The sequence below is a fragment of the Cupressus sempervirens genome, chromosome 8, assembly GCF_028749045.1.
Source record: "Cupressus sempervirens isolate cs-2001-9-10 chromosome 8, ASM2874904v1, whole genome shotgun sequence".
Lineage (NCBI taxonomy): Eukaryota > Viridiplantae > Streptophyta > Pinopsida > Cupressales > Cupressaceae > Cupressus > Cupressus sempervirens.
Window position 1 is genome coordinate 609308326 of NC_143125.1, and position 17323 is coordinate 609325648.

General features: G+C 36.1%; 1 protein-coding gene across 4 annotated transcripts in view; it reads left to right on the forward strand.

Moving 5' to 3' along the window:
* LOC149543895 (histidine--tRNA ligase, chloroplastic/mitochondrial-like) overlaps positions 1-16960 on the forward strand; it is a 146317-nt gene extending 129357 nt beyond the window's left edge. For all 4 annotated transcript variants that reach the window (XM_089798549.1, XM_089798551.1, XM_089798550.1 and 1 more), the window contains 2 exons: positions 15457-15620; positions 15856-16960. In XM_089798549.1, coding sequence (XP_089654675.1) covers positions 15457-15620; positions 15856-15994 — 303 coding nt within the window. In that variant the 3' untranslated portion in view covers positions 15995-16960. The remainder of the gene's footprint in view (positions 1-15456; positions 15621-15855) is intronic.
* The last annotated feature ends 363 nt before the right edge of the window (positions 16961-17323 follow it).

Genomic DNA, 17323 nt, shown 5'->3' on the forward strand with positions numbered 1-17323 from the left:
TCAATTCGGGATTGATTTCCATGCCTGTTATGAGAACTTTTTGTATGATTCACAGCCGTAAAATATTATAAGATTTGCGGTTGATTTCAATATTTTATGTTTAGAAGGCTATGATGCCATGACATTATCAATTTCTTTTCTATAAGTTAGTAAGCCTATGCCACTAAAATCATTTATCTTAATTCCAATTCCAACTAGAACATGCATTGCAGCACCAAAAGATGGTGTCCCAATCACCATATGCTTTCACCTTGTCTAAGCTGGGAACTTGGAGATCATAAAGTGTGAGGATCTCATGCTTCAAATTTTGAAAATGTATGGTAGTCAAAAATTCATTTTGACAGTAAGCAGAGCCATAAATAGAGACATTGCAAGATGACAACCTTATTCAATCCACTATTTTGACTCAGATTTAATTTTCTATTTATATCAATTTAACTCGTTGAAATTTTTAGACATAATCAAAACTATCTTGCAGACTTTTTCTCCAATCCCTAAAAATTTTGATCATCAAAGTGCTGAAGAGACAAGTGATCTTACCAAAATCTTTCTCAAAATCTATTTTAGTCATGTAGTCATGTTCTACTTTACTTTAGCCAACTTTTTTAATAAGTGTTAACATTTTTGGGAAGGTATTTTAACAGGGGTAGAGTAGAGTCAAGATGGGTACAATGGTTCTATCCATGTGCAATTTTGACATTCTAGCAGTACTCCTTATTACGAAGTAATTGGTAAAATACTTGCTTGTTATTAACAGAGACTGAGAGGTATATATATACGAAAGAATAAAGCGATGTTTCCTTAGGAAACAATCGTAAGCAATAGAAATATTCTATTCTAGCTAAAGGAAAGCTAAAGAAAGCTAACAGATAACTACAACTAACTAAATATTAGAAACATTCTAATATTTACAATAGATTACAAACAAATAACCATTAACTAATAATAGAAGCTTATCTATTATCGTAATACCCTCCCTTAATAGTTAATCTATTTATAACACCAAGTTAACGTCTGAATTTTACAAACTTATTAGGACCAAGAGGCTTGGAACATATTGCAAGTCTATTGTCCTGTCTTCAACCAGTTGTCGTATTTAGTGACAGTGAACAACCACATGCTTGGTTCATTCCTGGAAGACTAGATTTCGTGCCAACTTGGGAACGCCTTCGTTATCAACAAAGAAAGTGGTAGGTCCTATTGGTGACATTTGCATATCCCTAAGCATCCAACAAAGCCAAACAACTTTAGAACTTTCCTTTGACTATCCCTCTATATTCAGCCTCTATAGAGGAGAGGGAATTTGTTTGCTGCTTCGTACTAGTCCATGTGACAACACTTGATCCCAAACTAAACCCATATCCAAAAGTTGACTTTTTATCGTCAACAGAGCCTGCCCAATCTGGATCAGTGAACCCACTGAATCTAGGATTATAACTTCAAGAGTAAAGAAGTCCATAATCTGAAGTGCCCTTCACATGATGAAGCACACGCTTTGCTGCCATCCAATGATCAGCCTTGGGAGCTGTCATAAAGCGTGAGATGTAGCTAAGTGCGAAGTTGATATTAGGCCTAGTAGCAGACAGGTAGATGAGGCTGCCTACTAGTTTCCTGTATGTAGTATCATCAACGGGAGGCATAGTTACACCACCCTGGGGGACGGGAGGACGGTGGAATGGGTGGACAAGTTTCTGAGACGGGGGGACAGTGGTGCCTTGATTAGGGGACGGTGGGGGGACGGTGTTGGAGGATAGGAGGGGGTGTGTATATATATACACACGGTACATTAAATTGCTAGTTATCAAAAGATGTATTGCAATATAAGATGTAAAGATGTAAAAGAGTAAATACTTGAACATTGGATGGAATTGAAACATTGAACATTGAACATAAATAGTCAAATCAATAAATAGTCAACATTGGGACGTCCCTCATCCTCGACGGAGGTGGTGAAATCTAGTGCCACCATTGGGGACGGGGGGACGGAGTCCCCAAGTCCCTGGTGCATCCATGTCTTTGGGACGTGGGGCAAAAAGGGGGGGGATGCGTCTCCGTGTTACTATGACGGGATGAGAATCAAACTTGGTTGATAACTTGAGATCTTTCTCCATGGGTGTAAATGCAGGCTTGCAATCTTGCATCGAAATCTGTCTAACAAAGCCCTAACGTATTTGGACTGAGAGATGAATATACCAGAAGACTGTTGCCAAACCTCAACACCTAGGCAATAATGCATGAGCCCAAGATCCATCATATCAAAAGACCAGCATAAATTCTATTTGATTCCTTGAATCAAAGACGCCGAAATGCCAATGATGATTAAATCATCCACATAAATAACTAGAAGGATGATGTCACTGCCAGTAGTCTTGATGTACAAATTTGAGTTTGACGAACTCCTCAAGAAGCCCCTATCACTGAGGTACTTATCAATTTTTATGTACCATGCCCTAGGGGCATGCTTCAATCCATAGAGAGCTTTCACCAATCTGAGAGCCTGATGGTCTTTACCAGCAACCTCGAAACCAAGAGCCTGTGTCATGTAGACCTCTTCATGGAGATCACCATTCAGGAAAGCACTCTTCACGTCCATTTGATGGACCTTCTAGCCAAATTGTGTTGCCATGGCTAGAACTAATTTGATTGTGCTCATCTTTGCAGTACGAGCAAAGTTCTCATAATCAATGCACTAACGCTGAGAAAAGCCCTTCGCAACTAAATGAGCTTTGTACTTATCCAAAGTACCATCAAATTTGTATTTGATATTGTAAACCCATTTCTTCCCTGGTGGAAGATCAGAAAGGACCGAGGTGTTATTCTTTAGCAGGCTCTGGTGTTTTGATTGCATGGCATGTTCCCACCCTAGAATTCCTTTAGCCTCAGAATATGTTTGAGGTTCAAACACATTGTGAATGTTGTCCATGAGAGAAAAGTTAACAAACTCTGTAGGTTTGCTCTTTTTCTGAGTAGTTCTCCCATCAATGAGCTCATCATCATGAAGATCAACAAGTGTCTTAGCCCATCACTTAGGCCGAAGAGGAGAATGACCAATATTAGTATCAGGGGATGCTTGGCGATTAGGTTCCTGATCGGAAGAATCGCGATCAAATTCAGGTGAAACATCTACAAATCTGGGTGATCTTGCAGGAGAAGCTGGAGGTGTCTGTATAGCGATCACTAGTATAACTAGAGCTGCAGGAGCTGTTGGAGCCCTCGCATCAGCATGGACTTAATGGAAGCCTAACTCCCAAATCATGAGCCTTCATAGGCTGGTCTATTGGATCAAAAACAAGAGAAATAGGCATGAATGGTCGTCGTTGCTCATCAAAGACTACATCACGATGTACAGGAGACAAGCTATCTCAGTGTCAATCAAGCGGTAGGCTTTGTGAAGACTATTGTATCCAACAAGCATAAGTTTCTGACTCTTGGCATCTAACTTTGTGCGTGATGCATCAGGGATCCAAACAAAAGCAAGGGAGCCAAAAACCTTCAAGTGACTGATTCTGGGCTTGTGACCTGACCAGGCCTCTTCCAAATTCTTACCTTTGATTGCCATAGTGGGTGATTGGTTCAAAAGATAAACTATAGTGTTGACTGCTTCTACCTTGAAGTTCTATGGAACATGTCTGGGTTCGAGCATGGATTGAGCCATCTCAGTGATTGTCCTATTTCGACGTTCAACTACACTGTTCTGTTGTGGTGTGCAAGGTGTGATTAATTGGCATTTGATGCCATGAGTATCCAAGAAGCTAGAGAATTCATTAGAACAAAATTCCCCCCCCCCATTGTCTAATCTAAGAGTAATAATAGATTTCTCAGACTCTTTTCAACTAAAGGTTTAAACTTTTGAAATACAAAAAATGCATCTGATTTCTTTTTAAGAAAATACACCCATTTTTTCTATTGAAATCATCAACAAACAATAGAAAATTCCTTAGATTGGGTAGCTAAGCGTGTCTAACATTCAACTTTCATGTGACCAAACTTGTGGCAATAGTTGCATTGAATGTTTTTCTTGCGGGAGCCTTTTGAAGCTAGAGTGGAGGACTTTTGTTGAGAAGATTGTTGAGACTTGCCTTTATCCTTCTAAAAGGATTTAGCAGCGAAAATTTTCTCTGTGGAGGTGCAATTGGAACTGCTACTGAGCTATTGTTTCCACCAATCTTGCTAAAGCAGAATTGTGCAAAAATTGGTGAACTTCAGATCAACACTAGAAGACTTGATGTTGAGAGTCTTGATAATATGCTCGTGGGACTTGAGTAAACTCTAGAGAGTGATAACCACAATGTCCTCTTCCTCCATCTTGCGACCAATGACAAGCAATTGATTAAGGATTTCTTGAATCCTATTTAGGTGAGCCTAGAGCCAAGTTTGCTCATCTATAATAATGGAAAATAGAATGTTCTACAAGAAGAAAGCTTTGCTTTTGTCAGAAGTCTCGTGAAGATTTTTGAGATGTGTCCATATCTTGACATTTGTCTTGCTTGATGGAATCTGAGAGAGCTAATCATCAACTATGGATAATTTGAGAAGTATCATCGCCTCCTGATTATTTAGATCCCATCTATCCTAATCAATGCCAGGGGCAGTCGAATGCTGTGTAACACTCAAAACATTCTGATCAGTATTCCGATATTCAAAAATTGCTATTATCCGCTGCTTTCAAGTGCCATAATTTCCAGCATTGAATTTTGAATTGCTCTCGAACAGAGTATTTGTTAGAGATGCCATGGCACGTTTTTCAATGAAAAAGTGTGAAAATCTGCAAGGCACATTCTTCAAGGCAAACAATGGAAGACCCAAAAAATTGAAGGGATACCTAGAAGAGAGCTGAAAACCCAAAAAGAATGTGTTGTCAATTTTTGGATCTACTTGCTCAAAAATTGAGGCACCCAAAAAATTCTGACGACAACCTAGTTGAGCTCTCGAAAAATCCATCAAGAATTTGAAATTAGAAAAAAATTCGAGCTCAAAATTTAGGGTTTCGAGCAAAACCCTAGTCGACGGCCATGGAGGATGAAGTTGTAGGAAAAAATGGCGTTTGTAGGCAATAAGACGCCCAAATTTTTCCAGAATGGAGGCATTTTTGCTGAGACAGCTTAGAGGATGAAGATTTGACACAAAGAAAAGAGATTCTTCACCCTAAAATCCCCATTTGTAGCAGACGTGTGGCCTTTTAAAATTACTTCTGAAAAATTGATCAGAAAATGGCAATGGATGCCTCGTTTTGACAAGACAGACAAGCCCCAACAGCTGCAACACGAGCATATATGGAAACCCGTGATTTTTGAGATTGAAGTCGCGATTTTGCAAAGTAGATAAAAAATCGCGAGTTGTAGATGTTTCCAATTCTGAGCTAGAAGAAAAAACATGATATTGCAAACACTTGTTTCTAAAAACTCTAGCCAAAACTAGGTATTTTGAAGCAGGAAAATTAGGAAAAAATTAATTTCGAAAATAAAGATCCGAAAATTTCAATTAAGAAAGTATTGTTTTCGAAAAAAATTCAACCATGCTTTGATACCATATTACAAAGTAATTGGTAAAATACTTGCTTGTTATTAACAAAGATCGAGAGGTTTAGATATACAAAAGAATAAAGTGTTGTTTCATTAGGAAATTATGTAAAGAATAAAAATATTCTATTCTAGCTAAAAGAAAGCTAAAAAAATCTAATAGATAACTACAGTTAACTAAATATTAGAAACATTCTAATATTTACAATAGATTACAAACAGATAACCATTAACTAATAATAGAAGCTTATCTATTATCTAATACTCCTTACTATTTGGAGAAGTTTTTCAGTTTGGTAAACCTCGAACTTACACAAATCAATCTCCTATACACAGATCAACATATTGGAGGGACATTTAATCTTACCATATTCTTTCTCAAAATCCATTATAGCTATGTAGTCTTGTTGTAATTTACTCTAGCAATCTTTTAAAGAGCACCGACATTGTTGGGAAGGTATTCTGATACTGTTAGAATAGAGTCAAGATGGGTACAAATGTACCGCCCATGTCCAATTTTGACATTCTAAGAACTTTCCACACTTTTTGGAGAAGCTTCTTGTTTTGGTAGAACACCAACTTACACAATGATAAATCTCCTATAATCCTGGAATATATATTTAATCTTCAAACTTCATATTGTAAGATATTTGATTGTTTTCTGTAACTTTGGTAGTTATGCAAAACTAATGAAATAATTAAAATGTTTAAGTCATCATAAATGGAAAATTATAAGTAAACTTGCATTTAATTATTAGAAAAGTGGTTCTTGGAGATGAATGTTATTTTTTGGCCAAAAGTTACTTGGAGGGAAACAATTTTTTTTTTTTTTGGAAAAAGGCAAAAGGAGCTTTTTGAGAAATCAATGAAAAACCTATTTAAGGACTTAGATAAGAGGTTGATCATTCATTGTTCATTATCTAATTCTCTTTTGTGAACGATTAAACTCTGATGATCTTCTTTAAATAAGGGATGGAAAGGTAAGTTATTGGTTTGGATTCGTTTACTGGAACCTAGTATTTGAGTTTGTGATTTGTTTTCTAGTATGGGTTCTTGTGTATGTGTTTCTATATATATGTGTGTGCATTATATACTTCAAACTTGCAAGATGGAGAGCAAGATGAGAGAGAAAATGTGAAATGAAATGTTTGGAGGCTTCATATGGGACCATTTTAGGATTAGAAAGAAAAAAATGAATAAAAGTCTTTTTTTAACATAGTAACATGTGAATGCATCCCAGCCCTCTTTCCCCAATGCACTTGAGACGAGGACACACTTAGGACAGGGGACAACGTTCTCGCATCCCCAGCGGCACCACCATTGGGTCGTTGTCTCATCGGGGATAGGGTGATGGGGAAACATCCCTCAACCCCTTCGGGGGACAGACAGATATCCCCCATTCTGGTAAAGTTGAAAAGTGAAAAATAAAGAGAGTTAAAAGGTTTAATAATAATTCTCTATTATGTTTTTAGCCCTACGCAATGTGGGGCCCATTTAGAGGTTGAAATCCCATAAAGCTCTATGTTTTCTTATTTCTATTCATTTCATGGTTTTCCAATTTTTGCAACAACAACAAGAAGAGTGAAGAGCTCACAAAAGGGTACATTGATGTGATAGTGATACTCATACTTTTCATAAGTTAATATCTATGACTTTTGAATTTGAACCTTCAATCTTGGATCATTATTTGATAGAAGTTAGAAGTTAGAAGTTAGATTTCTTCTATTGTTCAATGTTCAATGCACTGTAAAACTAAACTAGAAATAGTGGTCATGATGAACTTATACTTCATATTTATGTCTTATATTGTTATACAATATACATTTACCATATGTATGGTATATACTACACACACACACACACGCGCGCGCGCGCGCACACACACACACACACACACACACACACACACACACACACCTCCGTCCCCCCTCGTCCCCAAATTAAGGCCCCTTTGTCCCCTCATCCCAAAAAATTGTCCGCCAATCTTTCCGTCCCCCACGGTAGTGTAAGTTGTAACTATGGTTTTTAATGTTTTTTGGGGCCATAGGTCTGATCAAGGACCCTACTTGGAGCCAACAAGAACCCCCATGTGAACTCGAATCGGGTTTGTGCCTGGACCTAGTTTGAGGGTCCAAGATGCAAACCCAATAACTAAGATGGAAAGACTTCCAATTATTACTTTCAATGATGCAAATCCACCTAGCTGATTGAGTGGATTCGTTTAGGATTCACATGTTCTTTTTGTGTGATAACTTTCAGATTTGGTATGCAAGTAAACTATAATTGAAGATTTAAATTTGAAATAAGAGATTGGAATAAAAGGTCTTTTTAAACAAATACTTTTTTTTATTTGGAGGAATACCAGACGTAGATGTCCATACCATAGTTCAAAATATTGTTATCGACAACTTATTGTCGAGGTCAAAAAAAAGATCTTGGCAAATATCAGAGATAAGTCGCAAACTTCTTGGAAAAAATATCAGGAACTTAAAAAATTAGTTAAATTAAAATAAAAATGCATTTTTGTAGCAAAATTCGATAAGGAGATGCATCTAATGAGTCAATAAATGAGTAAACAAACCAAACAAGCTGATATATATATATATATATATATATATATATATATATATATATATATATATATATATATATATATATATATATATATATATATATATATATATATATATGCAAATAGGATACAAAATCACATCTTCATGTGTATTGTTGATTGCTCGCAGCCATAGTCTAATAGTCTGAACTTTGAAGAAAACTAAAAATAGCAAATTGTCTTTGTAAAGCTATAAGAAAATACAAGTGCCAATCACAATATCGAAATAGTCTACATCTTCCTCTTCCTCTTCCCAACAACTCTAGTAAAAACTATTGGAGTGGGGGGGAGGTCTAGCCCGAGAAGTCTGTTGTGGTTGTGACTTGACCTCCATTCTGGATGTGGGTGGTGCTGACACTAACTCCTCATCATCTGTATCCTCCTCCTAAATGTCATCCAATCTCACTGCGAACACACCCTCCTCCATAGCCTGCCTCTCTTAAGCATAGATTTGATCCTCTGTGAGCAATGGAGGTCGTTCTTATGATTTCCAATCACAATAAGGATCTATGTCATCCAAATCAAGTGGATCAGCTGGTACTAACTACATAGTTTTTATGCTCAACTGAAGGTTATATTGCACAAAGATAAGGTCATTGAGTTGTTTATGTGCTAACACGTTCTTTGTATTAATGGCCTTGAATAAGCTCTAATTACGCTCACAACTAGATGAGCATACATGGCTGACATGAGATGTGAAGGGCAAGTTTTTGCAGATATGGTACATTCCCACCCCACTTTTGCCACCAAGCATTTGCAAGATAAATATTAAAGAGTTAGAAAGCAAGGTGAAAACATATTGTAGTAACTTAGTTTTTATCTACTTATAATGTACGTAGAAGATTCCAAGTCCAAATATTATGCTTGAGGTTTGAGTGTTTCTTCCTTTCCTTTCCAAGTCTGAGGAGAATAGCTTGCTCATTGCATTATGGTACACTTCCACCTCGACCACAATAAGGTCTATTACCTCAACCTCGCATACCATCCTCTATATGCATTCAATGAAGCCCTCCATGACCTTTCCACTAGGATCCCCGAAGGATGGAGAGAAGCATAAACAACGTTTGAGGAAGTAGCTCACCACATTAATGGGTTGGTGTAGCTAATTATTCCACCTCCTATCAATAATTTACCCATATGTGGTCAAATTTGAGGTTGTCCTCATAGAAATTTTTGATAACCTCTTTGGCCCTATCCACGGCCTCTTAAATATATCCCATTGGGGTTCGATCCCTAACTACCAAGTAGAGAACTCCAACCAAGGGCTTCATCACCTATAACTGAAAAGTAGAAAAACATTATCATTAATCATTAGAGACTAGAGTTACAAATTAATAATGAAAGACTTGATTCTTGAATACAAAAAACTTAAAATACAACTTTTGAAGTCTCCAATTTACCTTCACAATTTTTGTAACTTAAAAAAGTGGTTGTCAAAGATGATGTATACAACACTTTGTCCATCAGGCATCTTTGAATAACTTGAGTCAAGCCATGGCTGGCTCACAAACATTTGCTTAAAAGAAGTCAAAGAACTAATAACATTTTGCATTGTTAAGAAAATTGTTGCAAATCTTGTGACTGCAAGTCTAACCAACTCTTTTCCACGGGTGTATTCTCTCATCATGTGGAGAACCCAGGGGTCATTGTAGATATATTTTGTTACCATTTTTGCATCCTCTACAATCGGTCTCACCCTATCCAATTTTCCTATGTGCTACAAAAGATGGTCAAGGACATGCATTGAACAAGGAGACCAAAAAAGAATACTAATCTTGGAGTATCCTACCTACTGCATTGTCGGTTATGATTTGCAGCACATTAGCAACCCCTACCTTTGTCACAAAATTGCACTAACATTAGAGCCAAAGTTTTTTAGTTGTCTTTACCTTGTTCGAGGCATTCAAGGATTTCCTAAAGACCACTTGATCCTTTCGAGAAACTAAAATATGATGATGGTGCAGTTTGTTCCATTCGTCCATCCATCTAAAAGTATGGGGCAGCCAAATTGTTTCCATTATAATTTTTAGTCTTCTACTACATCTCTTACCCTAGAAACATCTTTTAGCGAACTACAATAACGGAATAAGATTAACATTAAGTCGCAATTTAAATTTAAAAAAAAAACTTAAATTCAACAAAAATAAGTAAATTGTAAAACGTTTTAAAATCAAAACAAGTGGACTAACCTCCCACTCAAGTTTATAGGTGTAGGTGTAGGTGCCTTGTAGCACTTTCTTGCCACAATAATTCCCATTACAAAATTTGGCTAAGTGGTACTTGCTGCAACATTGAAGGGGATGTTAAAATCTCAAAAATCGACACGTTGAATGTCAGCTTGCTGATGCACATCGCTGTTCCACCCAGTACCCTCCAGTGATGGCTATGTTCTAGGTGTGTTCGTGTGCACAAAAAAACTATCTATAGAAGATAAGTGTGGCACAGATGGTGGTGGTCTACTATAATTAGCAGAAGTGGTGGCTAAGCGGATGGTGAATTTGGAATTACTATGCCCTCAAGTGCTTCTTTATCAAGGGTGTTTGGGATACCTAATCACAACCCACATTATTTCATTATGATCATTGTTTTAGTGAAATGCAAACTAATAATGGTGATTAGAAAATAATAAATGATTCATTAAAAGGAGACATAGTGAGATACCTTGTGATTCATAAATGGCTGCCCTCATGACCAATTTTGCCCTTTCCGTTTGCAACTTTTTCTCTTCTTAGGCAGCCGACAAGGCATTCATCTCTCTTTATCTCATCTGTGGTTAACTTGCAAACCCTTGTATCATGCTTTGTTATCCCTCCAAGGTATTCAAACGAGATTTGCCTCCACTAATTCGTTTTTAGCATTTTATACATTTCACAGCATTATATTCGGTTCTCTAGCCCTTATAGGATGAATGCTGACATATTCGGATGGACATGCATCTACTGGAGCATTGGCAGACCTTGCAGCTGACCCAGTTGTAGAGGTATCACTATTTACCATTTTAATGAAGAATGAGCCTACACATACAAATTGAAGGCACATGTAATGTCCCCATTTGTTGCCAGCATAAGAATTTCAGGGATTAGCCTAATATTGGATCCTCGTAGGCTAATAAGGTTGGTTAGAGGATCTTCTGAGAATTCATTCGTCTCCAATATTCAGGGATTTATGGATTTGGCCTTCGTTCGATATTTTTTGGACTCCATTTGCCATACTTACTATGCATCGTAAGCCAAGAGTAATAGAGATGGACCCTTTCTATTTTTAGAAAGTGTATTTGGTCAAATGGGGAATTATGAGGAGAGATTCCTTTTTTTGACGGCATGGCAATCAGACAAGTATTTCAAGAGATATTAAAGTTCAAGTGGTTTATTTTAATATTTTAGTGTTATTATAAAGTTATAAAGTCACTTTATGACAAAATAACTTAAGTGACTAAAATACAGAATAGTCTTTAATCCCACATTGCTAAGTTGTTCGTACCTCTCCTCATTTCGAAGTTATAAAGGAAAGCATTTGGATTGGAATTGAAACAACGAATATATATGATATTTCTTCAAATCTTAATGGTTGCTTTAATGTGACTAGATATTTTCCGAAGGACAAAATCCCTAAGGGAAGTGGTGAGACTAGGCGAAAACCTAGTGGCTCACGTTATAATTACAGGACTAAGGCTTCAAAATAAAGGTCTGGAAGTTTGCTACAGGAGCTTTAGACCACTCACAGGTACATGATGATTGAGCGCCCAGAATATCAGTTGGAATATCAAGTTTGGCAGCAATCTGTGGAGTCATTCTATTGGCAGCAGAGAGACTCACTTTAATGTAAGTTCTGCCCCTTTTGGTATCAGAATATGATGTTAGCATTTGCTGGTGTCAAACAAAGTAGCAGAATAAGGGTAGCAAGAATAGTGGACAGTGTCTCAGACTTATACCGTAGTGTAGTACTGTTATAAATATCTGCATTCCAATAGTGACGGCAAGGAAACTATAGTGGTTCTGCACACAAGGAACAGTGGGTCACTGTTTCAGTACACGGGCATTCTCCATTCTAATCAATGACTGCATATAGCTGCAGTATCATCACATCAGGAGTAGTAAATCATAGTTGAGCAATACAGCCATGAGCCTCTGCAACACACAGGTTCCATCATTATTCTTGCATACATTTGAGATTTAAGTGTAGTTAATAGTTGAAGAAATCTCTCAGTAAATGTTTCAACATTAGGCATGATATTTAAAACATTGTATGAGATTGCTGTAATCTGGAATTCACTAAAATGCAGTAGTATCATTCTCTGAGATTATCTTATTACATATGAGTTTTGTAGTCATATTGTTATGCAAACTGGATTTAAATTATTTACAGCAACATCAGAACATATTATCAGGATTACGTACCAAGTATTTGACAGAAATACCTTTAGCCAATTAAAAGGGAACTGCATCTCAGTGTAAAACCAGACTGAATGTTATATTTCTGAATGTTCGGATGGTCCTATGATACTCCATACATGCAGTGAGCCGACTGTCTTTCAATCATTATAAGTTGTTGTTTCATTACCTCAAATGCAACTTATCCTGTGATTTAATGTATCTAACATATCAATATTATGACCCTTGTAACCATTAAATCAAAGTTGCTGAACAGTGAGGATTTACGATTGTTAAACTCAGTTACATGGAGCCATTTAAAACTAACAACAGTATTATGCATGCCAACCGTTTGTTAGAATTCCTTGGTTAAAAGTTTAACTCTTTTCTTCAGTTTTCAAGGAAGATTATTACAGCACGAATTTAGAAATTTAAGGAACAAATTCAGAAACAAACTAAATTACTTTAGAACTTTAAAAACTTAGCTGAAACTTGAAACAAAAAAAAAGTTAGGTTATGAAAATTTTCAGAATATATGAAATTATTGAGAAAACTATGATTTTTATTGCAAAAAATGCTAAAAATGGTGTTAGATGTCATGCATTACGCTCTAAATTGAGTTAGAGCACATTGGAAATGGTTTTATGGAGTTGTATAAACTTAGATGCAAGTTAGTCAAGACATTTAATTTTAGAATAGAAAAGGAAAAAGAATTCTGATTACTTGTGAATCCAAATTCGCTTGAAAAATCTTCTCAAATCTGCTTCAAATTGACAAGAAATCACTCTAGAATGCTGAAATGACCTTCTTTCTCCTATCTCTCCTTTCCCTCCTCTCCAAATCTGTTTTTCCACTCAAAAAAATGTAGCCCTTTGCTGGGCTGTGCCTGCCTATAACAGGCCTGCAGGCGATAAGTTTGCTAATTATTGCAATAAATCAGAGAAATGTTGCCGATATTTTATCAATTTCTCTGCGATAACTTGACATTACTTCTGGACAAGTGGGAAATATTGTGATAAGTAGAAATATTGCAGAAGGAATTGAAGTATGTTCCATTTTATGTAATAGGATTGAAGTGGCTGTTTGAATATAGGAGGCTTGCTCTCATATAATTTGTATAAAGCTGAAGTTTGAATTTTTAAAGGGAGCAGAATTCTTTGGAAGGAAGCATAAGAGTATAAGATGGAATAGATCCATTTAACTTATGCCTTTGGAGACTTATCATCAAATACCTGTTCTTAAATATTGTTTGAAATGAAAGAGGGGAATATGTGGGTATTTTTGTTGAGTGGTGAGAGTTTGAGAAAGTTAACAATGAATAAGGATATCTGGTGAGATTGTGGGATTTTTGGAAGGAAGCAATTCCTCATTTAGAGTTTTTGAATTCATCTACATCAACAGCTTGTTTGTTGGTGGCAATTTTGAAGATAGTGACATGAATTATTGTTGTTGTAGCAGGTGTAACAGAAGACTAAGTCTCACGCCAGTGTTGTGTTTGTCAATTATTTGTGAAATTGTTAATGCATGACAACTGTTTGCCAATATACCTTTGTTAATTAAAGTTAGTGCACCTGATATACGTTATAAGACCCAGAAATGTTGAATGGTTTTCATATTCTATCAGCTGTTCGACAAAATACCTTTCAGCTAAATGCAGAAAATTGTGAGTGTTAAATTTGTTTGGCGAGGGACATTACATTAATTTTTATAGGACAACCTACCCTCCACAAATCCTATTTGAATTGCATAGATGATATTGGTAAGTATCTTGTTAACTCTAAATGCCAAAATTTTGGTAAAGGTCATATGACGAGTTGAATCTCCATTTCTCTGCTTGATGCATTTCACCAGCCTTGGGGACAAACTTGATCGCACATCAATTAATATTTTCACCCAGAATTGCCCCATACAAATTGCCTAGCAGCAAGTCTTAAACCATTCCTTCCATATGCATATTTTTGGAACTCAGGTGATACATATCAAACCTAGGAGACCTCTCATCATGTATGCTGTCAAAAATTAACTACAAAAGAATACATAAACAGAGGTCACCAGTAAGTCCACATAAAGGTCAACTTTTTTGCCCCATTTAGTGGTAACACTATCATCAAAGAATTTCCATGTAGGAAGAGCAAAGTATTCAAAAGTACAGGAAAGAAATCAATAATCTTTAACCTTTTTTTTTTTCAATAAAGACCATCTTGCACTTCACATTCAGTTTTATTACAAAGATTTGAAGGGAATGGGAACGGATTCTCACCATCTTCTCTTGCTAATTTAGTTGACTATTCTTCTTCCTTTCATCCATCTTCTTGTTCACATGCCTGCTTTAGCTCCCTTCATTGCAGCCATAAACAACCACAGTAAATCAAACTGTGATATTGCTACCAGGATACCACTGTAGTTTAAGTCAAACTCATTGACCCTTGTTTCATGAGTAGTGATTTACAAGAGCCTTTTCTCATGAGAATTAATGGAACTATATTCTTAGTTGCAAAGTTTGCATTATTGTCTATTTATGCAGCCCTATTTCTTCTCCCTCTCTCCCAATATTCATCCCTTTTTTCCTTCCTTTGCTCCATCCCTCAATTGCATTCCACTATTCTTTCCATCAACCATAGATCGAAACTATATCCAGTTTTGCACCAAACATAACACTAATTCTAAAAAGGAATGCTAGTGGTAAGAGGGGACATGTCATTCCTCAGAAAAATCTTGAAGGTGCTCTTATGGAGGATGATTTTATCATCTCGCATGAAGATCAAAGCTACAAAACATTCATCTGCCTCAAAACATGATATACGTTAAAATTTTCCAGTTATGTTTCATTCTAATAAGATATAAATTCAATCTTATGATTGCTTTATCTATATTTTATTATTTTTCCAATTATGTTATAAACATTGCCATTACAAATTTTCTACCCTTACATTTGATGTATATGTGTTGATGACAGTTGCTGAGGGAAAAACAGTTGATCCCAGTGCTTACTCAGGAAATTGATGATATTGTTTTTCCATTGGACAATGAGCTTAGGCAAGCAGCTGCTCTGGTGGCTTCTTCTTTAAGAAATAAAGGAAATGTTGTGGATCTAATTCTGGAGGACAAACGCCTGAAATGGTAGGAGTTGCAATTGATTATTGTTGTCAGAATCCTCACATTTCATTTGAGATCACTAATAATCTCTTTATAAATTATTTGCAGTGCTATTATTGTTAAGCATGAATTAAAACAGAAAGGCTGTTACACAAATCTTCAAGATGCATATTATTAGTCATGAAATATAATTCTCAAGTAACTTTTACAGTTTGACTTGCTGATATACCACAATATGCTTATTTGATTTATGATATAGGGCTTTCAAGCATGCAGAGAGAGTTAACGCGAAGAGAATGTTTCTTGTTGGCGATGCTGAATGGAAACGTGGTGCTGTGCGTGTAAAAAATCTTGCAACCAGGGAGGAATCTGATATTTTGATTAATGATTTAAAGTAAAATAACTAAACCAGTTCTTATTGAAGATAAACATTTCTAGATATTGTTTGTTCCAATGAATCACTTTATATAAGGAGTTTGCACTCGTAGATTGAACTTACATTTAGATAGGATATGTAAAAGGTTGAGCTTACATTTAGATAGGATATGTAAAAGGAATGGGAGGTTGGAATTGAAATATGCAGGTCTATTGATTGGATTTTAATAAAAATTGAAATCCATGAAAGCATTTTGCAGTATAAGATAACTGCAGGCACCCAACAATAGACCTTACACCTGTATAATCAGTTTGAAGGAGAGTGTTGAAGAGTAAAGGCACAAGTGGATACCTATGTTTATTCTATCACAGGAGTATCTGTGCTCACAATTTGAAGGCCAGAGAAGTTAGTACTCTTAGGTGCAAACCTGGCAGAAGTGGGATCACAGGGTCATTTCCAAGCTTGCCAGATTCTGGAACTTGAATTCTGCTCGTGCATAGCTGCATGTCAGGTTTTACTGCCACTAATTAACATTGAATATGGACCAGAACAGCATACTGTAAAGGATATTTGGAGGACAATAATCCCTATATCCATCAAAATATGTTAACCTGAATTCATTTTCTATTCAAAACATCACATTTTTGTTGTCCTTCAAATTTTTACCAATCCTCTCAATGTATATTTTACAGTTTTGATTTGGTGCATCACAATCATAAATGTATCTTTACCATTTTGTCCATATGTAAGGCTGACAGAGCAAAGACTTTTGTAATATATAACATGTAATGATCAATTGCTTTGGCCTTCCATCACAATGAAAGATTCATACCGTTGGGTGCTTGAGGACTGTGACATATAGGAAGTTGACAGATGTAAATTTCTTTCTCATCAATAAGCTGCATTTTTTCCCTATTAGTTGGGATTTATTTTTCAATGTAATAACTGTTCTTGTTCCTGATTTATACAATTTATTATTTAGCATGAAGCCTCTTGCTTTTGTTTGTGTAGTAGGATAGGTGTTAAGTGGATGATCCAAATAAATCTTAAACTGCCTTGTGAAGTATTTGATGGATCATAATCTTTCCTTGGCTTAATCTGGCCAGTTCTATGAGTTTAAACATGTCATCTATATGCATTTTTATGTCACTTGAAAGATCCCTGATGGATCTCTTCTGCTGATCTGCTGTAACTTTATATTTTAAAATTTGTTTTCCCAGTTTATTAAATTTTTCTCGCAAAACTAGAGAGAAGTTGCAGAAAGGTTTCATTGTTTTATATTTTTGATGATTTTTCAATAAGTAATAACAGAAGTACAATAACATGAACCAGTTCTGAAAATGTATTCCAA